This window comes from Aotus nancymaae, unplaced genomic scaffold (genome assembly GCF_030222135.1).
Source record: "Aotus nancymaae isolate 86718 unplaced genomic scaffold, 86718_ANA_hifiasm-v0.15.2.pri h1tg000029l, whole genome shotgun sequence".
Classification (NCBI taxonomy): Eukaryota; Metazoa; Chordata; class Mammalia; order Primates; family Aotidae; genus Aotus; species Aotus nancymaae.
In genome coordinates this window covers 25,231,441-25,255,997 of record NW_026988442.1, presented here as the reverse complement: position 1 = coordinate 25,255,997, position 24,557 = coordinate 25,231,441, and the positions used below count along the sequence as shown (strand labels likewise).

Here is a 24,557-nt window from a genome sequence, read left to right as displayed (position 1 = left end):
GAAGGTCTCCTTGCCCCTACAGCCTATGAGAGGCACTTCTTTTAGAATCACTGCAGGTCAGCGCAAGAGAGCATTTTAGATACCATCTAGACTAGTGGTCCCTAGGATGGCTGCTCGTTAGAGTCATTTTGGGATACGTAAAGAGTGCTGGTGTTCCACAGCCCATCTCTAGGGATTTGTATTTTATTTGTTGGGAAATTAGGCCTAGACATTGTTTTTCATAACAGCTTCTCAAGATCTCATGTGTTGCCAGGGCTGAGAAGCATGTTCCTGGAATAGCAGTTCCAACTTTGTCATATATCATAATCACTTGAGGAACTTTGAAAAATACCAATACCTGGCCTGTAATCCCAGCACTTTGGGAGGCCTAGGTGGGTGGATCACTTGAGGTCAGTAGTTTGAGACCAGCCTGGCCAACATGGTGAAACCCTGTCTCTATTAAAAATACAAAGGTTAGCCAGGCATGGTGGCGGGTGCCTAGTCGCAGCTTCTCAGGAGGCTGAGGCAGGAGAATCACATGAACCCAGGAGGTGGAGGTTGCAGTGAACTGAGGTCTTGCCACTGCCCTCCAGCCTTCCAGCCTAGGCAACAGAGTGAGACTCCATCTCAAAAAAAGAAAAAGAAAAATACCAATACCTGGGTCTGACCCCAGGTCTCATGCAAGGCTCCTGTATTTCCATCTCTGGTCATTTACTTCGACACAAATGATCTCATTTCATCCTCAAAACTCCTAATAAGGTAGTGGTAGTCATCAGACCCACTTTACAGATGAGGATATCAAGGAACAAAACTATGCAGGTGACTTGTCCAGGGTTAAGGGCAAGAACCTAGAACACCCAGCTTGGTCCGCTGCTCTTTTGACCTTATCCTATTGTCATACTCAGGTTCTAGAAGGAACAGGTCAATGCTGTAAGGTGGGTTCCGAGTGTACAGGGAGGGTCTATGAGGTGACATTCTAGAAGGGTGAAGAAGGGAGGACAGGAGGCAGATCACTATTCCCTCACAAACAGGGGCTTTGGGGCAGCCATGTCCTACTTCAGGACTCCACAAACTCATCCAGGTCCTCCGTCTTCTGGCCAAGGTGAGTGGGGGGCACCTGTGATTGGATGGAGTGCTGTAGCTTCTCCTAAGAAGCTGCTTTCTGGCTCTATGGAGGTGGCGGTTCCACTGGGCATTTAGGGGCTGGCCCTAGAATCAGTTCTTTTAGAAGAAAAGCCACTCTAAACGTGCTTGCCAATCAATAACTACCTGCCTGCTCAGTATTCGTTCAGCAAACACTTGCCATCACCTACTCTGTGCTGGGGACGGGGAGTGTGGGTATGAGTAACACCTAGTGCCCAGCCTCTAGACAGTCCGCTGGGGCTGGTCTCAGTTATGCCCCCAAACTCTACTCTCATGCCCTGCCCCTCAGGGCCCCCTCCTCAAAGAGACCGAGAATAACTTTACATTTCATTCCTGTCTCTGCAGGTGGGGCTGCTTCTCCAGGCTTGTCCCTTGGCCTCTGTAGTCCTGTAGAGCCAGCGGTGGTGGCCTCTGGTGGAATTGGCCCAGTGAGCCAGAAAACTAAGCAGGTGGCACCTACTGCCCAGGCCTGGGGCCCAGCCTTGGCAATGCCACAAGCCAGGGGCTGCCCTGGGGGGACTACCTGGGAGACACTATGGAGGAAGGAATACAGCCAATACTGCCACAAATTCCCGCACGCAAGACAACTGCAGAGCTTGGGCCGGGAGAATGGCTCCTTCAGAAGCAAAGCCCCCGACCTTGGTGGCCCCAGCAGGCCTGGGCCCCTGCTGCTGTGTGGGCTGCCACCAGGGGTTCTGCCAGTACCCTTTGAGGCAATGGGGAAGGAGGCCAGCTCCCAGCCTGACATCTGCATCCTCACCCTCGCTATGATGATCGCCGGCATCCCCACAGTGCCTGTCCCAGGTGCGCGGGAAGAGGACCTGATCTGGGCCGCTCAAGCTTTCATGATGGCCCATCCAGAGCCAGAGGGTGCTGGGGAGGGGGCGTGGTGGGAGCAGGCGCATGCCCACACAGCCTCTGGGAAGGTACCCCTATTGAGATCCAAGCCTCCTGGCTCCTGCTTGTAGCTGGATGAAATAGCACCAGATATGTAGGGTGGCTGCTCTGTATGGTTCTTGGGGAGACAGGCTTGGGAGAAGAGCCTATGGCAGGGATGGGGATAGAGCAGGTGGTTCAGCCATTCTGACAAATTCCAGTCCTTCATTAGGGACTTCCATACCTTAGAAAGTATCTCTAGTTACCACAAAGACAGGAGATAGGTTTTGTCAGGTAGATACAATTGAAATTACCTGAGATGGGGGCCCCTGCTTGGAGAGTTGAGGCTGCTTTTATGTTGTTTTGAAGATTTGATCAGAATTTTTTTTTTTTTTTTTTTGAGACAGGGTCTCACTCTGTCACCCAGGCTGGAGTGCAGTGGCACGATCACAGCTTACTGCAGCCTCAACCTCCTGGGCTCAAGTGATCTTCCCACCTCCTCAGCCTTTCTGAGTAGCTGGGATTACAGGCATGTGCCACATCCAGCTAATTTTTGTGTTTTTTGTAGAGAAGGTTTTGCCATGTTGCTAGGATGCTCCGATCTGCCTCCTTTGGCCTTCCAACGTGCTGGGATTATAGGCGTGAGCCACCATGCCTGGCCTGCCCAGAATTTCATATTAAGTCCTAGGCATGTGAATTCTCCTCTTGCCTTAAATTTCCCAGCATGCTGAAGGCAGGTCATAGGACCACAGGCAAGAAAAGAAAATTAATACTTAATTGAGTACCCACTAGGTACACCTGCTCTGTAAACTTACCCTGTGAAGATCCCAGATCCCCATTTTTATAGATAATCAAGTTGAGGTTTAGAGAGGTGACTTACCCTAATAAGTCTCATAGCTAGTAAAAGGCAGAACCAGGCACAAAAAATAAGCAGGGAAGGAACCAACCAGGATTCACATGTTGTATAACACTCTAAAGTCTATTCTTTCTATAATATACCCTAAACTATCTGCTATGGAAAAAAGAAAAACTAGACAAGTACTAGCATATGAAACATTCAGTTTTATTGACCCCAGGATGGGACAAGGAAAAAAGTTCAGGGAGCCTGGCTGAGCCAGCTCCCTAGAGGGGCCTCTTTCCCTGTAGGAAGCCTCCCAGCCCAGCTCACTCAAAGGAGATGGGTCAGGTTAGTCATCTCATGACTGGGGCAACTGCTACCAAGCCCCAACCCTCAACCTTACCACCTGATGTCTTATCTCTAATCTTAGACCAGGGGGTTGCCTGTTTTTTTCTTTTTTTTTTTTTTTAGACTGAGTCTCACCCTCTCAGGCTGGAGTGCAGTGGCAACAGAATCTTGGCTCACTGCAACCTCTGCCTTCCAGGTTCAAGCGATTCTCCTGCCTCAGCCTCCTGGGCAGCTGGGATTACAGGCGCCCACCACCATGCCTGGCTAATTTTAGTATTTTTAGGAGAGAGACGGTTTCGCCATGTTAGCCAGGATGGTCTTGAACTCCTTACCTCAAATGATCTGCCCACTTCGGCCACCAAAAGTGCTGGGATTACAGGCATGTGCCACCACGCCCAGCCAGCTTGCCAGTTTTTATAAGGCCTTTGAGCTAAGAATGGTTTTACCTTATGAAAATGTTAAAACCAAGAATGTACATCACAGACTGTATGTGGCCAACAGAGTAAACTATTTACTATCGGGCCCTTTACAGATAAGATTTGCTGACTCCTGTCTCATGGAGCTAGACACATGCTACGTAGCAGGCCATGCTAGATGAGAAGACCCTTGAACCTTGTCCTTATTCTGGAAGGAGGGACCATGGAAGTACAACAGTGTAACTATGTGTGTATGTGTGTATAGGGGCAGATGTGAGTGTGCACAGGTGCACGAGCATCTCTGGGGGCTGAGAATAATCAGAGTTGGACCTGCTCATAAGGTCCAATCCAGCTGTCGGCCAGTTCCCGCAGAGTGTTGTACCTCCTCTCAAACTCCTCCTTGCTGCAGTGCTGCAACAACTGACCCACCTCCTCGGTGAGGTGAGTCACTGCCAGGTGCTTATCCAAGGTCTCACTCCATTTGCTGCCCAGGATGCTGTCTAGACTGGTGGCGCAGCCTGCCGTCCACTGAGCTGGCAGCATGTCGGGCTGGAGCACCTGGTGGCGGGCACTGAGCATGGCTAGGATGTGGCGGCAGGGAAGGTGGAAGGCCTGGTTAAAGTAGCAGCTGCAGCTGGCAGGGGGCTGGGGCTGTACCTTGTGGGTGTCTTCCAGGATTTGTATGTTCATCTTTTCTGAGCCAGAGCCAATGAGGTGTGTGGATTTCTGGACTACAGCAAGCTCGCCCAGGCAGAGCTGGGCTGCTGGTCCTGTGCAGATGGCATTAAGGGAGTGCTGGATGTGGGATTCCACCAGCTGCTCCACTTTGGGGCTTTCAGGGATGGTGTCTGAGAGGGCATGATCATTCTGGGCACACAGGCCCTGGTTGAAGTTTGCCTTGTCTGCAGAGTTCTGCTGCATGTAATGGAACAGAGAAGCCATACCTTGTTTCTCAGATGGGGTGGTGCCAAAGAACTGGCTGAGGATGCGGGTGGTGACCTCGAGGCTCTGGAAGTAGCGGCTGCTCTCGGCTCGGCTTCTCCAGCGGTGCGCCAGCCAGATGCGGTCGTTGAGCAGCCAGTGTGAGTGGAGCTCAGGCAGCTTGGCTGGGGGGATGCAGTTGCTCAGGAGTGTATACAACTTTCTCAGGTTGCTTGCTGTAGCTGAGCACATTGTGCTCTGCAGGGAGGTCAGGAGCAGCTTTTCCACGGGCCGTTCAAGGGACAGCTGATAGAACTTGCCCTGGAGGAACTTACAAATGTGGAAGGCTGAGAGCAGGACCTCAGCTGCGGGGAACTCCATGGCTAGAGTGGGCAGTGGAAGGAAATGAGGATCCACCAGGATGGTACAGACTCTCTCCCATGCTGGGTTAAACTTCTTGAATACCTGGAATATCTGGGCCAGGCCTTCAGTGTCCTCCTTGGCAGGGATGGCAAAGTAGACTGCTCGGGCAAGATGACCCTCCAGCTGCACCCGAGGTCCGTCCACCAGGAAGGTATATAAGACCTTACCCCTTGGGTTATAGGTCCGGTGGATAAATAAGATCTCAGGGAAATGGTCAAAGACACTCTGCATAAAGCAGCTCTGGTAGTTGAAGGTATCTAACTGGGCAGTCTTGCTAACCTGGTGCAGCAGCATCGGTGGGCTTGAGTCCTTAATCAGGAGCCCATTCAGCATTGTCAGGGCCATGGAGGGGGGATGGGAGATGTCCAAATGCCAAGGTCAAAATACTGTCTCTGCAGGGCAGCTGTCCATGAGGCTTTGAGTCTCTCAAGCTCCAAGTAAGTTGAGCCTTGAGACTAGACAATTGTTCCCAGATCTTTTTCCAAAGATGGGCCTATGGAGAGGAACAGAGGTTTAAGGAGACAACAGGAACTTGGCTCTTCAATTATTCATCCAGACAATATTTGCTGAACATTTACTATGTGTCAGCACTGTTCTAGGGGGAGATAGACAATAAACACATATATAAGCAAAGATATATCCAATAATGAAGGTTACAAAGACCACAAGCCTGAGTAACATGTCAGAGAGTAAACGGGGAAGGGAGGAATACTTTAAGGTGGTAAGGGAAAGCCTCTCAGGAGAGAAGGATGATATTGGAGCTGAGATCTAAATGATAGGAAGTTAGCTATGGAAAGATATGGATCCAGGGGATTTAAATAGTATGGCCAGAGCTGCATATGGCCTTCAAAAAAAAATAGCATTCCAGCCAGGCACAGTGGCTCATGTCTGTAATACCAGCACTCTGGGAGGTGGAGGTGGGCGGATCACTTGAAGTCAGGAGTTTGAGACTAGCCTGGCCAACATGGTGAAACCCCATCTCTACTAAAAGTAAAAAAATAAAAAAATAAAAAAATTAGCTGGACGTGGTGGCCAATGCCTGTAGTCCCAGCTACTTGGGAGGCTGAGGCAGGAGACTCGCTTGAACTCAGGAGGTGGAGGTTGCAGTGAGCTGAGATTATGCCACTGCACTCCAGCTCTAGGTGACAGCGAAACTCCATCTCAAACAAACAACATAAAAATATTGTTTTACATTTATAAGTGATTGGCATCCATTCTTTCCTTTGGTCCTGCTATATACAAGAGAACTGCAATTGTTCCAAACTTGCTGGGTGATCTTGGGCAAGTCAGTGACCCTCTCTGAGCCTCAATCCCTTCCACCATAGAATGGGGCTAACAAATGTGCATAGCTTCCCAGCCTTTACTATATCCCTCTTTTAGCAGCAATGCTCTATTCCAGTGTTTTCTCTATTTGGCCCCAGACCGAGTTACTGTCCTCATTTTACAGATGATAAACTAAGGCTCAAAGAAGCTAAGTGACTTGCCTACCATTACTCTGTAAGTAGCTGAAAGTAGAGTCTTTGGTTCGGGATCCTGACTACTGCCCACAGTACCTGGGTTCCAAAAACCAACAGTGAGGGAATACGGCCTTTGACCTCTCACCTCTAACCTGGGTGGGAGATGTGGATGTCTGACGTTCCCAGAGTCCGGCTGAAGCCGGATAAGACAACCTTCCTCCCACCCCTTTGGGAGTTGTGTGACGGCTGATCGCAGAGATCCGCTGTCTCACACTTACATCCCTTCAGGAATCACTCACCCACAGCCTAGCTCCGTCGCCATTTCTCTCTATTTGACCCTGCCTCCGACTCTGACTGACCTCCAAACTCACCAACCACGGCATCAGCATCGCAGTGACTCGTACCAATGTCTGAGGAATTCGCCTTCAGGCTTTAGTGCTACGGACCAATCGTAGCGCGACGATTCGTGGGCGGGCTGTATTGCCAGGGTTACGAGGGGCTCGGCTGGCGGTAACCAATGAGAGCCTAATGATATTTGGCGTCTGGGAGAGCTCATCTTTGAGGCTGGAACTCTGCAGCCTCTCTCCACGACTGGAAGGGCACGTTACTATGGAAACTCCCTCAAGGGCAGAAAATGAAAAGGAAAATAAATAGCAGTTTTACGATTTTGGGGTTTTTTTGGTCAAATTCTAAAGCCCCTGGGTTTAGGAAATGGTGCATATGCAGTCATAAAGTGCGTTCTACCTTATGGAGAAACTGAGTTCCAGGTCTCAGACTCTATGGCGCTCCTTTGGGGATGGGGAGTCCAACTCTTAGAGTTGAGGAAATCCAGATCCCCTTAAACAAGCCAAAACTTGGTTTTCTCTAGCCCAACCCCCTCCAGTATTCTACAGAATGGCGCCATGACTTATTTAAGGTCCTACTACACTAGCGCAAAAGCCAACTGACTGGTCTCTTTTCCTCAGTTCCCTTGAAGATGGCAGACTTAGAAAACTAGGTGTTTACCAGGCCTTGGAGGATTAAGATTACCAACTAGCAACACCAAATCAGTGTTGGCACTTATACATCGAAAATGTTAATAGGCTGGGCGCGATAGGTCACACATGTAATCCCAGCGCTTTGGGAGGCCGAGGCGTGTGGATCACCTGAGATCAGAAGTTCAAGACCAGCTCGACCAACATGGTGAAACCCCATCTCTACTAAATAAAAAAAATTAGCTGGGCATGGTGGTGCATGCTTGTAATCTCAGCTACTCAGGGGGCTGAGGCAGGAGAATCACTTGAAGCCGGGAGGCGGAGGTTGCAGTGAGCCCAGATTGTGCCATTGTACTCCAGCCTGGGAAACAAGAGTGAAACTCTATCCCCCCAAAAAAGTTGGTTATGTAAACCTAGAGGGGAAATTTGGAATTAGGACAGGCCAACATGCTAATTTTTACAGAGGAAACGGGTCAAAGAAATTGCCCACAGTTCCCCAGCAAGTTGCTGGTAGTCAAGTCTAAGATTCAGGTTTCTTCCCACCCACCCCTAGTCTATTTGGCCTCTTCCCGCTAGAATATAAGGCAACCTGAAATCAACCTTGAAGGCTTGGTTGTAGGAAGGGGGCAAAGTAAGAGGCAGATTGCTAAATCCTTGAATGTGAGGCATCAGGTTCTATTTGGCTCCACAACCCCATTAGGTTGCTAACACTCAATTTTCTTTCCCTCCCTCCCTCCCTCCCTCCCTTTTCTTCCTGAGTCTTACTCTGTCACCCAGGCTGGAGTGCAGTGGCGTGATCTTGGCTCACTGTGATCTCGGCTCACTGCAACCTCTGCCTCCTGGGTTCAAGTGATTCCCCTGACTCAGCCTCACAAAAGTAGCTGGGATTATAGGCACACCACCACGCCGACTAATTTTTGTATTTTTAGTAAAGACAGGGTTTCTCCATGTTGGCCAGGCTGGTCTTGAACTCTTGACTTCAGGTGATTTGCCCATCTCTACATCCCAAAGTGTTGTTATTATAGGCATGAGCCATTGCACCCAACCTCAATTTTCTTCAAAATTAATAAATCCACCCTAGAGCACTCACTTCCTGACAGTAAAGTCGAGTCCTATTGCTATGCAATTCCTCTTCCTTCCCTCATCAAGCAGAACACATTTCCCTTGCTTATTTGATTTTATTAAAAACAATTTTATTTAATATGAATAAAAAGTTACAAATAACAGATTCTTCACAAAGAGCAGCAACAGCCAAAGATCACCCTCATTCCCTTTGTCCCTGAAAACAGGCCCTTTTTCCAGACCTATTTTGTCTCACCCTATTCTGAGGCAGGGATTCATTTTTTGCAGGGCAAATCAGATCTGATCTCAGGGGTTAGGGGAGGAAGAGGGTGACCTTGCAGCACAGAGATAACTTTGGCCTTGAACAACGAATGAGGCTCCCAAGGAATGCCAAAGGCAGGGCTGCAAAGGGGCAGATTGAAAGGACTGTCACACAGTGGAGTTCCTCTCCTCTCTACTGTAACAATATTCCTCACCCTACCTAGGAAGACATTGGCTAAAATGCTGACCCCTAGCATGTCCTGCCCACTTTAAACTCTCACACTTCCAAGGAGAAGTGTTTGTGGTCCAATGCCTTAGCTAAAGTACTTCAATAATGCATCACAGCTGCAGCAGGAGGGAATCCCTCCTCCTCTTCTTGCTTTTCCCAGAGGAAAGGCAGGCGGCCCACGTCCTTAAAGTCTCCTGGCTGCTGAAGGAACTCAGATGGCTGGGAAGGGTCAGCCCAGATATCCACAATCTTGCGCAGGGTGGAGTAGCGTTCTTCCAGCTCTGGCCCATCAGTCTGCATGAGCAGGTTTGCTAACTCCCTGCTCAGGTCCTGAATCATGTCGTTCCGTCCTTGCTTCTCAGGCTGGCCTGTGTTTGCAACTGCATCATGATCCTGGAGCTCCCCATTGGGCCCAAGGAGGTGCTGGTACTTCTTTTGCCACCGGCGGCACACCATGGCTTCCCCAACTGGCTGCTGGCTGGTGTGCAGCAGAGCCAAAATGTGTCGGCATGGCAGGTGGTACCACTGCTGAAAGGAACAGCTGCAGCTACAGCCATCTTTGCTAACCTGGTGAGAGTCCTCTAGTAGCTGAACGTCCACGGAGGAGCCAGCCATGTCCACCAGGTGGGTGGAGTTCTGTACCACCTCCCACTCATTGTGGCACAGCTTGTAGGCTAGTTCAGAGCCACTCTGGTGCAAGGTGTCTAGCATGCCAATCTGCGAGGGCGGCACCTGTGACTGCTGCTGCACATGCACCTGCTGTGGGTCTGGCTTGGTCTCTTCTACAGGGAGCCTGTTGAGGCTCCCTCCACAGATTCCAAAAGCCTTCTTGGACTTCAGTGGCATGCTTGCTGGCCGAGCTCTCTTTAACTTGGGAGGAGCTGTGGGCAAATTCTTCAAGCCTTTGGTATTAAAGAAGTCTATGTAATCCACAAAGCAGAGGATGCAGTCCAGCAGGGACTGCTGTTCCCGAAAGAGGCTTGACACCTTGCTGGTGACAATGTCTAGGCTGTCCATATAGGTGTTACATGCAAGCAGGCCCTTCCTAACGTGCATGTACCATAGCAGTTCACAGGTGAACCAGTGGGCCTGCAGGAAGTTGAAGAGATCCTCATCTAGCAGGGCCTGGGACATCTGGCAGAGATTTTTCAGGCTGGCTTCGGAAGTGACAAACACAGCCTCCCGCAGGGCTTCCTTCATGAGCCTTTTAAAGGATAGATTTGCTGAGCTACGACGCAACTTCTTCTCTAAGAGTCGGGTTGTGTGGTAGATGGAAAGGAGGATGCGAGCTGCAGGAAAGATCTCCTGCAGGATAGCCCGGTGATGGAATGAAGGGTCCACAAAGACCACCTTGACCTTGGGCCAATCGGAGTTGAACTCTGTGAAGATGCTCAGCATCTTGGCCACGGAGGTGGCTGTCTCGGCCTTGAGCACAGCAAAGTGCACCACTCGACTTTCTCGTTCCTTGTTCTCCACCAAGAAAGCATAGAGGATGTGGCCCTGGGTGTTCTCCACCCGGTGTAGCAAGAGATTCTCTGGGAAGCGGATGAATAGGTCACTCATCTTACTGCTCTGGAAGCTGAGCCGGTCCAGGTCTTGGCTGTCACCCACACTGAAGGAAGCCATGGAACCCTCATCTACCTTAAGGAAGTTCTTCATCACTTTTGCTATCTTGGCCAGGTCGGAAGGAGTGATGCCTTCCTGCTCTGGCTTTGAGGACACTTGTACCTTATCTAGGCAAAACGATGGCTCAACCAGGGACTTCTCGGCAGTGTCAAGGTCTTTTTTGGTTGTGGGCTGCACAAGCTGGAGTCTCTGCAGGCACATTGTCTTTTGAGATTTGCCAGTGGTGTCTTCTGAAGGACTAGCCACTTTAGAGTCACCATGTATGTGCTGTGTGTTTAGTTCACTGATAAACAGTCTATCTAGTCTCTCGTTGTACTTTAGGAGCAAGTATGCTGGGCACATGTCTGCCTCCCGCGTTCTCTTCCTGTTTGACTGGGTCCGAATACAGACAAATTTCACCTGCACATACCTAGGGAAGGTAGTGGTGACAATGAGAAAGGTGTTGACTGCCCCCCACCACTTACAAAGATAAGACCCTGAAGGGGGCCGGGTGCAGTGGCTAATGCCTAGAACCCTAGCATTCTGGGAGGCCGAGTGGGAGGATCACTTGAGCCCAGGAGCTTGGGACCAACCTGGGCAAGATGGCGAGACCCTGGCTCTACAAAAAAATTAAAAATCAGCAGGAGTGGTGGCATGTTCCTGTGGTCCCAGCTAATCAGGAAGCTGAAGAAGGAGGATTGCTTGAGCCTGGGAGGTCAAGCCTGCAGTAAGCCATGTTCATGCCACTGCACTCCAGCCCGGGCAACAGAGGGAGACCCTATCTCAAAAAAAACAAACAGAAAAAAACCCCACAGGGCTAAGTGTAGTAGTTACCAGCTGTGGTCCCAGCTACTCGGGAGGCTGAGGCTGGAGGACTGCTTGAGCTCAGGAGTTTGAGGCTGCTGTTTGCTATGCTTGTGCCACTGCACTCCAACCTAAGCAACAGAGCAAGACCCTATCTCTTTTTTTTTTTTTTAAAGTAAAGGATTTATATATTAATAGAATTAAGGAAAGAAGGAAAGCTGGGTACTGTAACGTATGCCTGTAATCCCAGCACTCTAGGAGGCCAAGGTAGGAGGACTGCTTGAGATCAGCCTGAGTAAAACAGTGAGAGACTGTCTCTAATTAAAAAAAAATTTTAGGCCGGGCGCGGTGGCTCAAGCCTGTAATCCCAGCACTTTGGGAGGCCAAGGCAGGTGGATCACGAGGTCAAGAGATCGAGACCATCCTGGTCAACATGGCGAAACCCCGTCTCTACTAAAACAAAAAAATTAGCTGGGCATGGTGGCGCATGCCTGTAATCCCAGCTACTCAGGAGGCTGAGGCAGGAGAATTGCCTGAACCCAGGAGGCGGAGGTTGCGGTGAGCCGAGATCGCGCCATTGCACTCCAGCCTGGGTAACGAGCGAAACTCTGCCTCAAAAAAAAAAAAAAAAAAAAATTTTTTAAATTAAAAAAACCCCCAAATCAGGGCATGTGTTCTCAGGATCTCCTGAGGGTTGTATCATGGGGAAAAAACAATAACAGCAACAAATTCCTATGAACCAAGAAGAGATTTACATTAACTCTCCAGTCCCAAAGTAGTCAGCTCTTTAAGAGCCTCTCCAACTACAGCTCCCTTCATATGCCTCTACAGCACTTCTAAGCCCCAACTCCATTCTCTCTGTTGCCATCTGTAGCTGCCCACAATTCATGCTGAGGCAGGACACAAGGAAATAGACAAGAGGCAGCAGCAGAATGCTCAGCTGGTTACTCCCTGTTTAAAATGTCCCCATCATTTGTGTCTTTTGGGAACTACTACTGTCTCTTCCTTCTCGAGATAGCAAAGATAAAAGTGAGGTTCCAAGGACATTGGACTAGATCAGTGGTTCTCAACTGAACTTTTCAGGGCCTTTTGAGGTTAGAGTATATTTGGTCCTCCTCTTGAAGAGACAAGATTAATGCTCATCTTTCTTTCTTTTTTTTTTTTTTTGAGACAAAGTCTCGCTTTGTCACCCAGGCTGGAGTGCAGTGATATGATCTCGGCTCACTGAAACCTCCGCCTCCAGGGTTCAAATGATTCTCCGGCCTCAGCCTCCTGAGTAGCTGGGACTACAGGCCTGCAGAACTGCACCTGGCTAATTGTTGTATTTTCAGTAGAGACAGAGTTTCTCCATGTTGGCCAGGCTGGTCTCGAATCCCTGACCTCAAGTGATCTGCCCACCTCAGCCTCCCAAAGTGCTGGGATTACAGGTTTGAGGCACCGTGCTCGGCCGCTTTCTTTTTTGAGACAAGGTCTTGCTGTTGCCCAGGCTGGGGTCAAACTTCTGGGCTTGAGCAATCCCCGCACCTTAGCCTCCCAAGTAGAAGTGATTACAGGCATGAGCCACTGCCCCTGGCTTCTGCTCACGTTTCATTTAAAGAAAAATGTCCACATCCTAAGAAAATTTGATAGCCAATGGGCTAGCTGATATTTAGTCTTTTCTAGCTTCATCATTCTAGGCTGAAAGTGATGACTCAAAAGACAGGGTCAGTTAAATTGAGTATCTGTTCTTTTCCTATCTCTATTCAGCCAGTTTCAAGGCCCAAATCAGGTCCCCCTTCTTAGAAAGTCTTTGTGGATACCCTGAAGTCATAGTAATTGCTCCTGCCCCTGAATTCATAGCATTTATTTATAAGGTTTAGCAGATTCTCTGGGTGGCACTTATACCTAGTGGCTAAAGAGGGGTCACTGGAGGCTGACTGGATTTGAATGTTGGCTCTACTACTCATAAGCTGTTCAACCTTAGGCAAGTCAATCACCTCTCTGTGTACAGTGTCCTCATCATAAAGTGAGATAATCTCATTAGGGTTGTTATTAAGATTAAATGAGCCACAGGCAAAATATTTAGTCCAGAGATTGGCTCAGCCCTTTGTTTATGCTAAATACAAGTTAGCTGTTATTATCACAGCTTTTATGCCTTGTGACATTTTCTTAGATGTTTATCCAGTGCCTTTCCAGTTGGATGGGGATGTCCTCAAGTGTCGGAATTGTTATTCCTCAGGGTAGTCCAAGCATCTAACACAATGCTGTGCCTTCAGCAGGTGCTTATGGATGATGTACTGGATGAATGAATCATGGACCACCAGTGGGTGGGAAGGGTCACACCCCTGCCTCCTCAGGGAGTGCCCCAGCCCAAAGACCAGGGGAGGGGAAAAAAATCTCACCCCTGGCCTGACGTGGCATAGCCTAGAAGCCCCACCGGCACTTTTTCAAATACTCTAATCCAGTTGGTCCAGTTTGCTCACCCTGTGGGGAAAACTTAGGAAAACAGGATGTGTGAGTCTCACAGTAACAGGGCGGAGGGGCTTGGGGCTGAGAGTGTCTGTGCCTATAGTGCGCCCAGTGTGGGGGTAGTGCCAGCTCTAGCTCTGGGCCAGGAAGGGCTGGAGAATTCCAGTAGTATAGTGAGGCCAGCCAGGGGTGACCACTGTTTGATCTCTGCCTGTCTCTCCAGCCTTGTTTCCATCATCTTGCTTTTTGTGTCCTAGAAATGCCTATAACTTTGTGTATTCACCATGCTCTGTCTCACCTTTGTGCATGTTTGCCCCTTTGTCTGTAATTCCTTTCCTGTCTTCCCTCCTCTCAAAGCTTGCTCATCCTTCAGGACTACCTGCACCCATTATCTTTTCTAGGAAGCCTTCCTCCAGCCTTTAATTGGGCACTACCCTTCTGCTGACTCAACATCTTAGCCTAGCTAAGGTGTGTAACTCTAGCTCATCAAGTTATATTGACTTTATGTGCACTTAGTGAACATTTGTTGAGCTATTCCAAAGAAAGATACTAGTGAGTGTCAACCACAAAGCTTTTTGTACCATTCCTGGCTCCATTTATGTCTGCCCCTCCCAGGGTGGGAAACTGGATGTTCTTTATGATTCTTCTTTCTCACCTACATTCAGTATGTTAACAAGTCTTTTAATTCTTCCCTTCCACTGCTATGTGTATGGAGAATTTATTATATATCAGGCTATATTAAGCCCCTAATGTGCATCATTTTATACTAGGAAAAGGATTCTATTATCATCTAATTTTACAGATGGGAAAAAAAGCTTAAAGAGGTTCTCAAGGATGAGAATCTGAGATTTAATCCTCCAGCTAAGACCTGGGGACGTGGGATTTGTACTGCTTGCTTGTCTGCAGTCTGACTCCTTAATCATTATGCTGCCTGTCTTCCTTCAAAATATTTCTCCTTTCTCTGAATTCCCATTTTCACCCTCCTCATCTTGACTCCCAACACATTGGTTAGGTTCAAAACTTTCTTAAGGATCTCTAAATATACTGTTCTTTTTAATTTTTTTGAGACAGAGATTTGCTCTGTTGCCTAGGCTGGAGTGCAAGTGGCGTGATGTCGTCTCACTGCAACCTCTGCCTCCCAGGTTCAAGCCATTCTCCTGCCTCAGCCTCCTGAGTAGCTGGGATTACAGGTGCCTGCCACCATGGCTGGCTAATTTTTTTCTTTTTCCTTTTTTTTTTTAGTAGAGATGGAGTTTCACTCCTGTGTAATCTCTCCCCTGACTAGACTTTGAGAGTAGAGACTATCCATCTGTGTAGCCTTTTGAACAACTTGTATAGTGTTTGGTATAAAGAACTCAGTAAATGTTTGAAATTAAACAAATGACTTGTCCAAAGTTGTAGTCAGTAAGAGTAATAGTGCTAGGACTAGAAGCCAAGTCTTCTAAGAGAATTCTTAGAATTGATCTTCCTACTACACTGTTTATGTTATAGAAAGAACTTTTTATGCATCAGTCATTCATACAGGTGCATTCACAGAGCATCTGGTATGTGCCAGGCACAGTGCCAGACACTGGGGACACCACTGGCTCCTTTACCTCTGTAGTTACAATAGAAAAACATAAACACCTACAGAGTAGATTGGAAGGAAGCAAGACTGGCTGACTCCTTCCAGATCCTGGTTAAGTGCTCTTAGATATAAGCACTAAAGGAGATTCAGAAAAATATAATAAAATCTTGTCCCCACCTTGAAGGGAGTTTATGCCTTTACCAGGGAAACAGAAATAAGTTCAGATGAATAAAACTATGGTGCTCAATGAGTTCTTTCCAAAGATTTCTGTGCTTCAATGCATGTTATATCTCAATAGAAGATTAAGGGAAACAGAAAAAAATAACTTCAACTTAGCACCCATTAAGTTTGGAATTCATGATGCAAACAAGAACAGTTTGCATCATGAATTCCAGTAGCTGGGCGCTGTGGCTTATGCCTGTAATCCCAGCATTTTGGGAGGCAGAGGCGGGTGGATCACTTGAAGCCAAGAGTTCAAGACCAGTCTGGCCAACATGGAGAAACCCTGTCTCTACTAAAAATACAAAAAATTAGTCGGGCATGGTGGTGCACACCTGGCATCCCAGATACTTGGGTGGCTGAGGCAGGAGAATTGCTTGAACCTGGGAGGCAGAGGTTGCAGTGAGTCAAGATCATGCTACTGCACTCCAGCCTGGGCGACAGAGTGAGACTGTCTCAAAAAAGTTAAAAAAAAGAAAAAGAAAAAGAAATTCCACTTAGCTGTATGACCTTGGACAAGTTACTTCACTTCCTCCAAGCCCCTAATTTCTTATCTATGTGTGTATGGAAATAACAATATGAATAATCAGTACCACTTAAAGTGAATTAATTTAAAAGGCTATGACAGGAATTGTTGGTTGCCGACTCAACATCCTCTGTCCCTTCCTTCCTATTTTCTTCAGTTATCGTTCCTCCCCCACACAGCTATGTGCTTCAGGGCTAGTCTAAGCCAATTAAGGTAATCTTATTAGGAATGGGCATGGATATTGGCCCAATTCCGGGCAAAGAAACTTGATAGGCAATCAGCAGGAAATCAAGGAAGGCTTTTTTTTTTTTTTGAGACGAAGTCTCACTATGTTGCCCAGGCTGGAGTGCAGTGGTGCAATCTCAGCTCATTGCAACCTCCGCCTCCAGGGTTCAAGCGATTCTCCTGCCTCAGCCTCCCGAGTAGCTGGGACTACAGGCACATGCCACCAGGCCCAGCTAATTTTTGTATTTTTAGTAGAGGCGGGGTTTCACTATGTTGGCCAGGCTGGTCTCGAACTCCTGACCTCATGATCTACCCACCTTGGCCTCCCAAAGTGCTGGGATTACAGGCATGAGCCACTGTGCCCCAGAAAGAAAAGCTTTTTCTTCTGGATGTGACTCCTGCATTTGTGCCATGTGGGGAGCCTTCCTAAGGACAAAGCTGAGACCTGAACATGGCAGAGTGGAAAGATGCAGAGTCCAGGCCATTGAGACAATGATCTTTGGAGGCCCACCTCTGGGCTTCCAAGTATCTGCAATTTATAAGCCATTTTGAGTCAGGGTTTTCAGCTAATTGCAGCCAAAAACATACCCAGAAACATTTCTTTTCTTTTTTTTTTGAGACGGCGTTTCACTCTTGTTGCCCAGGCTGAAGTGCAGTGGCATGATCTCGGCTCATAGCAACCCCTGCCTCCCAGATTCAAGCGATTCTCCTGCCTCAGCTTCCCAAGTAGCTGGGGTTACATGGGACAACATGGTGAAACCCTATCTCTACTAAAAATACAAAAATTATCTGGATGCGGTGGCACATGCTGTAATCTCCGCTACTCAGGAGACTGAGGTTGCAGAGCCGAGATCGTGCCACTGCACTCCAGCCTGGGCAAGAGAGCGAGACTCTGTCTCAAAAAAAAAAAAAAAAAAAAAAATCCCAAACACCATACTTCATTTCCTGTCTCACTTTTGCAACATACAAAGGATGGTTTTGCCAAAATATTTCTGTTTCTGAGCTTTACTAAGTTTCCCAAGGGCTTAATTTAATTTTTTGCTAGGCAAATCCTCTACTTTTCAAGTTTCTATCATCTCATTGTCCTTGTTGATTTCCCTTCTTCCTTTGTTAACTGGTATAAGGCTGAAAGTTTACTATCATCACTTTCAGGGATTTCACCTAGTCCTGCAACTTTTGAGAGATGTGCCATTTCAGTCTGCAGTCAGTTTTATTTGCATTTGCATTATCTTGAGGCTTATGGAATTTCTTCATCAGCCAGAAATTGACTACCAAACATGTTAATGGGACTGGCAGGGATACAGAGGGATGGTTAAGTAGTGACTAATTTTGTAAGTAGTTAGCAAGATTTTTGTGTGATGAGTTTTGCTTTTCTATATAGCCTTGTGACTATGGATACTTGGATAATGAAAACTCTGATAACAAGGGTCCTGCCAAAGGCGCGGTAGGATTAAACGAGACAATGCCTGTCAAGTTCCTAGCATAGAAGGGAATGAGCTCCCACAAAGTGTTTACAAATGGAGGCTGTTAACCTGAACAGCAATGGAGAAAGACACCTGAGTTCTTCATCGTTTAAGAAACATCAATCCTCTAAATGGTATAACAAAAAGAAAAACAACCGACATAAAAATGTGAGTGGGGGAAACTGAGCACAAAGTCACAGACTCTTCCCAGTTGATAGCACTGTTCAAGAAAAATGAAAATGAAGGCCACATTTAGATATACTCCAAGGCCAACTGCCCACAGCCACATAGCCAGAATTTAAGATATCCTGAGTCCCTGAAATGCTAGCTCTAATCAATCGTAAACAAAACACAAAGCTTTACATCCTTGTCAGCATGATTCAGTAAAATTAAAGGAATCGGTTATAGACAAAACAGTGTGAACAGCTCTGCTGGCTGTAAACAGATGTTAATGTATAACAGCCAATCACAAAAAAGGTCAAAATACTTCCTCCCTTAGGCTTTATTAACACTGCCCTCACTACAGTGACTGGAGCTTACCAATCTCCAACTGTTCTTTTGTGTGCATAATAAAAATTTTTCTAACTTGATCTGATTTTATTTTTGATATGAACTTTTGGTCATTTAGTGGTAATACCCACAGCACATTTCTTTGACTCTCTTTCAAATAATGACTACTTTCTATTATATGCTATAGTTACAGCTTCAGTAAACATTTACTGAGCACTGTTTTAGCTGTTACATGCATTTTCCTTTTCTTTTTTTTCTTTCTTTCTCTTTTTATTTTTTTTCCTTTTTGAGGCAGGGTCTGGCTCTGCTACTCAGGTTAGAGTGCAGTGGTGAAAACATGGCTCACTGTATCTTCAAACTCCTGGGCTCAAGTAATCCTCCAGCCTCAGCCTCCTGAGTATCTGGGACCACAAGAGCATGCCACCACAACCAGTTTAATTTATTTTATTTTTTGTAGAAGTGGGGTCTTGCCATGTTGCCCCCAGGCTGGTCTCGAACTCCTGGGCTCAAGCAATCCTTCCAGCTTGGTCTCCCAAGTGCTGGGATCACAGGCCTGTGAGCCACTGCCCTTAGCCTGAATTTTCTTATCGCCACATCCTTCTCATTTTGTAAATGATGAACTGTGTCAGGAGGTTAAGTTTTGCCCCAGATCAAGAGCAAAGGCCGTCTCTTTTACTCCAGAGCTCTTCCTTTTAACCGTTAGGCCAGCTTTTCTAGAAAAAGAATTGCCAGTGACCTTTACATCTGCCTAACCACCCATATAATATTTGCACTATTATTTTCATTTTTTTTTTGAGATGGAGTCTTGCTCTGTCACCCAAGCTGGAGTGCAGTGGCGCAATCTTAGCTCACTGCAACCTCTGCCGGGTTCAAGCGATCCTCCTGCCTCAGCTCCCTGAGTAGCTGGGATTACAGAGGTCCACCATCACACCCAGCTAATTTGTATATTTCTAGTAGAGATGGTTTCACCATGTTGGTCCGGCTGGTCTCAAACTCCTGGGATTACAGGCATGAGCCACCACATCCATTTGCAAATGGTTTTCTTTAAATTAGTTCACTTGCTTCACTTTGCTTAATATCATCTCAGCTGACCACCCAGTAGTATGTGTATTTGGCTGCAGAAACATGTACTAAATTACCTCCTAAAAACATTCCCCCCACCTACCCTCCAGTCCTCCAAGACATCCCCATATCACTCAAAAAGCCCAAGACACTGAGCTCTGCACAGAGCCAGTGTGCATTAAAGGATTCAAGAATGTCCTTATAACATCACAACCAGCAGTCAACTCGTCTCTGCTAAAGACCTGTGCTGCTCATGAATTCACCACTTCCTAAGCTATCTCAGTCCACTATTGTCCTCAGGGTTGGAGACTACAATTTACTCATCTTTGTACTCCTGGCCCATGGTAAACACTCAGCCTCTTACTACAAGTTTGTTAAGGGAAAAATTAACAAGTGACATTAGAAAGCTATTAGAGCCCAGTGGCTAAGTACAACAGTTAAGAGCTCTGTCAGTAAATAGGCTGGGTCTAATCTTCAGTTCTTTTTGTTGTTGTTTTGAGACAGAGTCTCGCTCTGTTGCTCAGGCTGGTGTGCAGTGGTGTTAGCTCACTGTAATCTCCCCTTCCTGGGTTCAAGTGATTCTCCTGCCTCAGTTTCCCGAGTGGCTCAGATTACAGGTGTGCACCACCATGCCTGGCTAATTTTTGTATTTTTAGTAAAGACAGGGTTTTACCATGTTGGCCTGGCTGGTCTCGAACTCCTGACCTCTGGTGATCTGTCTACCCTGGCCTCCCAAATTGCTGGGATTACAGGCATGAACCACCACGCCTGGCCCTAAACTATTTGTCTCTTAATGTTTGACTTCTCCTGGCTCTGTCTCCCCATCTGCAAAATAATACACTATTTATGGACTATTTGTTATCTACAAAGCACTGTGTAAGCACTTTACATGTATTAACTAATTTAATGGGAACAACAAAATTTGCCTCTTGGACAAAGCTATTCAGAGAACCAGGTCAGGTAATAAAGGTGAATGTGCTTTGTAAAGTAGCTGCAAAATCTCAGGGCTGACAGCTTTTTTCTGAGCAAGAGCCTGCATTGGTTTAGGGTGTCAACCAGCACCGCTACCCTGTTCCTGACAACCAGAGTAAGTGTCACCATCACCTTTCCACACAGCACCCTGAGTTTGTCCTTTGGAGCTCTACTACCACTTTAAAGAAGTTATTATTTCTGTGATTATAGATTAGTGTTTATCTCCACAAGAGTAGAGATTCAATTTATCTTTTTCAACAACGTCTCTCCAGACACTAGCATGAAGCAAATTTTCAGTAAACAACTGAAAAAAAAAATCAAGGAAACCACGAAAATAAAATCAATTAAACTGCCCATATAGTGAAATAATTTTCAAGATATATTGATAAGTCAGAAAAGCCAGGTACAGAAGGCTATGTCTAAATAGTATGCTGCCACCTGTGTTAAAACAACAAAAAGATGCATATACATATACAAGACATGTTTGTTCAGCCTCAGTGTCTCTCAGGAAAGTAACGCTGATTGCCTCTATGTAATGCAGTGGGCTGGGCTCTGCGGCTCATGCCTGTAATCCTAGAATTTTGGGAGACTGAGGAGGGAGAATCACTTGAGCCTAGGAGTTCAGTATCAGCTGAGGCAACATAGTAAGACCTCGTCTCTACAAAAATAAAAATAAATAAATAAATAGGCTGGGTGCGGTGGCTCCCAGCTGTAATCCCAGCCCTTTGGGAGGCTGAGACAGGTAGATCACTTGAGGTCAGGAGTTCGACACCAGTCTAACCAACATGGCAAAACCCTGCCTCTCCTAAAAATGTAACAATTAGCCAGGCATGGTGGTGCAAGCCTATGGTCCTACCTACTTGAGAGACTGAGGCAGGAGAATCACTTGAACCTGGGAGGCAGAGGTTGTAGTGAGCCGAGATCGCGCCACTGCACTCCAGCCTGAGTGACAGAGGAAGACTCCATCTCAAAATAAATAAATAAATGAATGAATAAAAATGAAATAAATAGATTTTAAAAATGCAGTGGAAGTGACCCTTTTAGTTCCTTCTATACTGTTTGAAAAACAATTTGATTATGTTAATTACTTGAAAACAAAAACACTCTTTGTTTATTTATTTTATTTTGAGACAGAGTCTCACTGTGTTGCCCAGGCTGGAGTGCAATGGCATGATCTCATCTCACTGCAACCTCTGCCTCCTGGGTTCAAGTGTTTGAATTGCACCTGGCCCAAAAACAGTTTTAAAATTGTTCACCTTCAAAAACAAAAATAGGTCCAGCACAGTGGCTCACATCTGTAATCACAGCACTTTGGGAGGCCAAGGCAGGAGGATAGCTTGAGACCAGGAGTTTGAAATCAGCCTGGGCAACATAGCAAGATCCTATCTCTAACAAAGTTTTTTTTAAAAAATTAGCCTGGCATGAGGGTACATGCCTGTAGTCCTAGCTACTTGGGAGGCTGAGGTAGTACGATTACTTGAGGCCAGGATTTCAAGGTTACGGTGAACTATGATCCTCCCACTGTACTTTAGCCTGGGCAGTAGAGTGAGACCTTGTCTCTTAAAACAAACAAAACAAACCCCAACCCACCAATCTGATTATCAAATCTTCCAATTTCCTTTCCTGCTGCTCCAGCGTAAATCCTTCCTTCTAGCTAAGCAGGTGTCTCCTCATGGCTTTTGTATATGCTTGCGCCCCCCTTTTTTTCTTTTTGAGACAGGATCTTACTCTGTTGCTCAGGCTAGAGTGCAGTGTACAGTGGTGTCATCATAGCTCACTGCAGCCTGCAACTCCTGGGCTCAAGCAATTCCCCTGCCTCAGCTTCCAGAGTAGCTGGTACTACAGGCACACACCACTATGCCTGGCTACTTTTTGTAGAGATGGGGTTTTGGTATGTTGCCCAGGCTGGTCTAGAACTACTGGCCTCAAGTCCTCTGTCTGCCTTAGCCTACCAAAGTGCTGGGATTATAGGTGTAAGCCACCACGCCTGGCTCCTAATTTTTAAATTTTTTTGTGGAGACAGGGATCTTGTTTTCTTGCCCAGGCTGGTCTCGAACTCTTGGTTTCAAGCAATCTTCCTGTCTCAGCCTCCCAAAGTATTAGGATTACAGGTATGAGCCATGGTGCCTGGCCCATCACTGTTTTCTAATAGAAGCACATCATGTTTATATCTGCACTGACTCACACCATTTTTCCCTCCAGGATATTGATCTTTTTGTGGCAGGCAGAATGTTCCCTTGAAGATGTCCTTGTCCTAATCCTAGAATCTGTGAATATGTTAGGTTACATAGCAAAGGAGAATTAGGTTGCAGATAGAATTAAGGTTGCTATCAGCTGACTTGAAAATAGGGAAATTATCCGGGATTATCTGGGTGGGCCCAATACAATCACGAGGATCCTTAAAAGTGGAAGAGGGAGGCAAAAGAGGGAGTCAGAGACGTGATGACAGAAGCAAGGTCAGAATGATGTGATGACTCAACCTGCTACTACTGGCTTTGAAGCTGGAGGAAGGGGGCCACGAGCCAAGGTGTGTTGGACAGCCTCGAGGAGGTGGCAAAGGAAAGGAAAGGGATTCTTCCCCAGGGACTCCAGAAAGAAATGCAGCCCTGCAGACATCTTGATTTAGCCTGGTAAGTCCTGTGTCTGACTTCTAACCTAAATAACTCTAAGATAATAAATTTGTGTTGCTTTGCACCACTAAAAACTCGTAATTTGCTAGAGTGGCAAATAGAAAACCAATACACCTCTGACAGCTCTCCATCTTTGGGGACCCAGCTCAAGCCTCCCTTTCACTCTTACGACTCTAGCTTGCAGTGACTATTCTCTTCTGAGTTCCTACAGTACCTATTTCCCTGAATCACATTGTTAGCACTTAATAACTCACTCATTCAATAATTATTTAATGTCTGCTATGGACCACACTGTGGCTAGACACTGGGGATGGTCTTCCTGAAGGGTGTTTAGGAGCAATTGTTATTATTATTATTATTTTGTATTCCTCTCATTACTTAGCAAGATCCTACCCATAAAGGACAAGGTCCAAACACCTCACAATGGTATCTAAAGACCCTTAGACTACAAGTGACTTCACCTCCTGCCAAACATGGGATAGCTCACTGCTTCTCTAACATGCCACTTTCTTTCATGTATCCTTATCTTTGCTCCTGCGGGTCATTCTGCACAACAACTTCTGGTCAAATGCCTCCATGCTACTCAGTAATCAACCACAATTCTACTCTAGCATTCTACATTCATTCACAGCCCAGAGAAACCATTAATTCCAGTGAGAAGACTTTCCCCACCTCCCAGTCATTTGTCACTTCTTTCTCTGTACATTTCCTCTTTTTTCTTTTGTTTTTTGAGATGGAGTCGCACTCTGTCACCCAGGCTGGAGTGCAGTGGTGTGATCTCGGCTCACTGCAACCTCCACCTCCCGGGTTCAAGTGATTCTCTTGCCTCAGCCTCCTGAGTAGCTCGGACTGCAGTCGCATGCCAACACGCCCTGCTAATTTTTTTTTTTTTTAGTAGAGATGGGGTTTCACCATATTGGCCAGGCTGGTCTCGAACTCCTGACCTCGTGATCCACCCGCCTCAGCCTCCCAAAGAGCTGGGATTATAGGGGTGAGCCACCGTGCCCAGTCTTTTTTTTTTTTTTTTTCACATTCCTTTTAAAGCATTTATCACATGCAAGTTTTCTTGAGTTCAAGTTTATTCTAGCTCCCTGGGGAGAGTTTGAACACTTATTCATCTTTATGTCATCTATACCCAGCATAGCACTGGACTTCAGAATAGTGGAAAGAATATAGCCTGGCTTTCTAATTGAGGAGCTTTAGCCAAGCATCTCAATCTAAATCTCAAACTCAGGTATGCTTTAACTCTGAGTTGGCCCACATGCTCTGAGTTAAAATTTGAATAGATATTCAGGGTCGGGCGCCGTGGCTCACACCTGCAATCCCAGCACTTTGGGAGGCTGAGGCAGGTGGATCACGAGGTCAAGAAATTGAGACCATCCTGGTCAACATGGTGAAACCCCGTCTCTACTAAAAATACAAAAAATTAGCTGGGCATGGTGGCGCGTGCCTGTAATCCCAGCTACTCAGGAGGCTGAGGCAGAAGAATTGCCTGAACCCAGGAGGCGGAGGTTGCGGTGAACCGAGATCGCGCCATTGCACTCCAGCCTGGGTAACAAGAGCGAAACTCCGTCTCAAAAAAAAAAAAAAAGGAATATT

General features: G+C 46.7%; 3 protein-coding genes across 5 annotated transcripts in view; 1 reads left to right on the top strand and 2 right to left on the bottom strand.

Moving 5' to 3' along the window:
* The first annotated feature begins 103 nt into the window (after positions 1–103).
* SPATA25 (spermatogenesis associated 25) lies at positions 104–11,012 on the top strand. The gene is made up of 2 exons (XM_012467320.2): positions 104–1,081; positions 1,468–11,012. Exons 1-2 carry the CDS (start codon positions 1,027–1,029, stop codon positions 2,088–2,090), a joined length of 678 nt encoding a protein of 225 aa, XP_012322743.2. The 5' UTR covers positions 104–1,026; the 3' UTR covers positions 2,091–11,012.
* Positions 3,041–6,790, bottom strand: ZSWIM1 (zinc finger SWIM-type containing 1). Of its 3 annotated transcripts, none has more exons than XM_012467312.2 (2): positions 6,554–6,790; positions 3,041–5,437 (listed from the first exon to the last, which is right to left on the bottom strand). In XM_012467312.2, the coding sequence occupies exon 2, from the start codon at positions 5,287–5,289 to the stop codon at positions 3,919–3,921; it is 1,371 nt and encodes a 456-aa protein (XP_012322735.1). In that variant the 5' UTR covers positions 5,290–5,437; positions 6,554–6,790; the 3' UTR covers positions 3,041–3,918. The 3 variants fall into 3 exon arrangements, with proteins under 3 accessions (XP_012322735.1, XP_012322734.1, XP_012322733.1); XM_012467311.3 differs by having other exon boundaries at positions 3,041–5,539; positions 6,701–6,756; XM_012467310.2 differs by having other exon boundaries at positions 6,701–6,747.
* Positions 8,155–24,557, bottom strand: part of ZSWIM3 (zinc finger SWIM-type containing 3) — a 19,454-nt gene continuing 3,051 nt past the window's right edge. The window contains exon 2 of the mRNA XM_012467304.3: positions 8,155–10,962. Coding sequence (XP_012322727.1) covers positions 9,027–10,962 — 1,936 coding nt within the window. The 3' untranslated portion in view covers positions 8,155–9,026. The remainder of the gene's footprint in view (positions 10,963–24,557) is intronic.

Excerpts from the sequence above, each read along its gene's own strand:
- SPATA25 (XM_012467320.2), top strand. The coding sequence starts at position 1,027 with ATGTCCTACTTCAGGACTCCACAAACTCATCCAGGTCCTCCGTCTTCT. Across the intron at positions 1,082-1,467 it reads TCCTCCGTCTTCTGGCCAAG|GTGGGGCTGCTTCTCCAGGC; the intron begins GTGAGTGGGGGG and ends CTGTCTCTGCAG.
- ZSWIM1 (XM_012467312.2), bottom strand. The coding sequence starts at position 5,289 with ATGGCCCTGACAATGCTGAATGGGCTCCTGATTAAGGACTCAAGCCCA.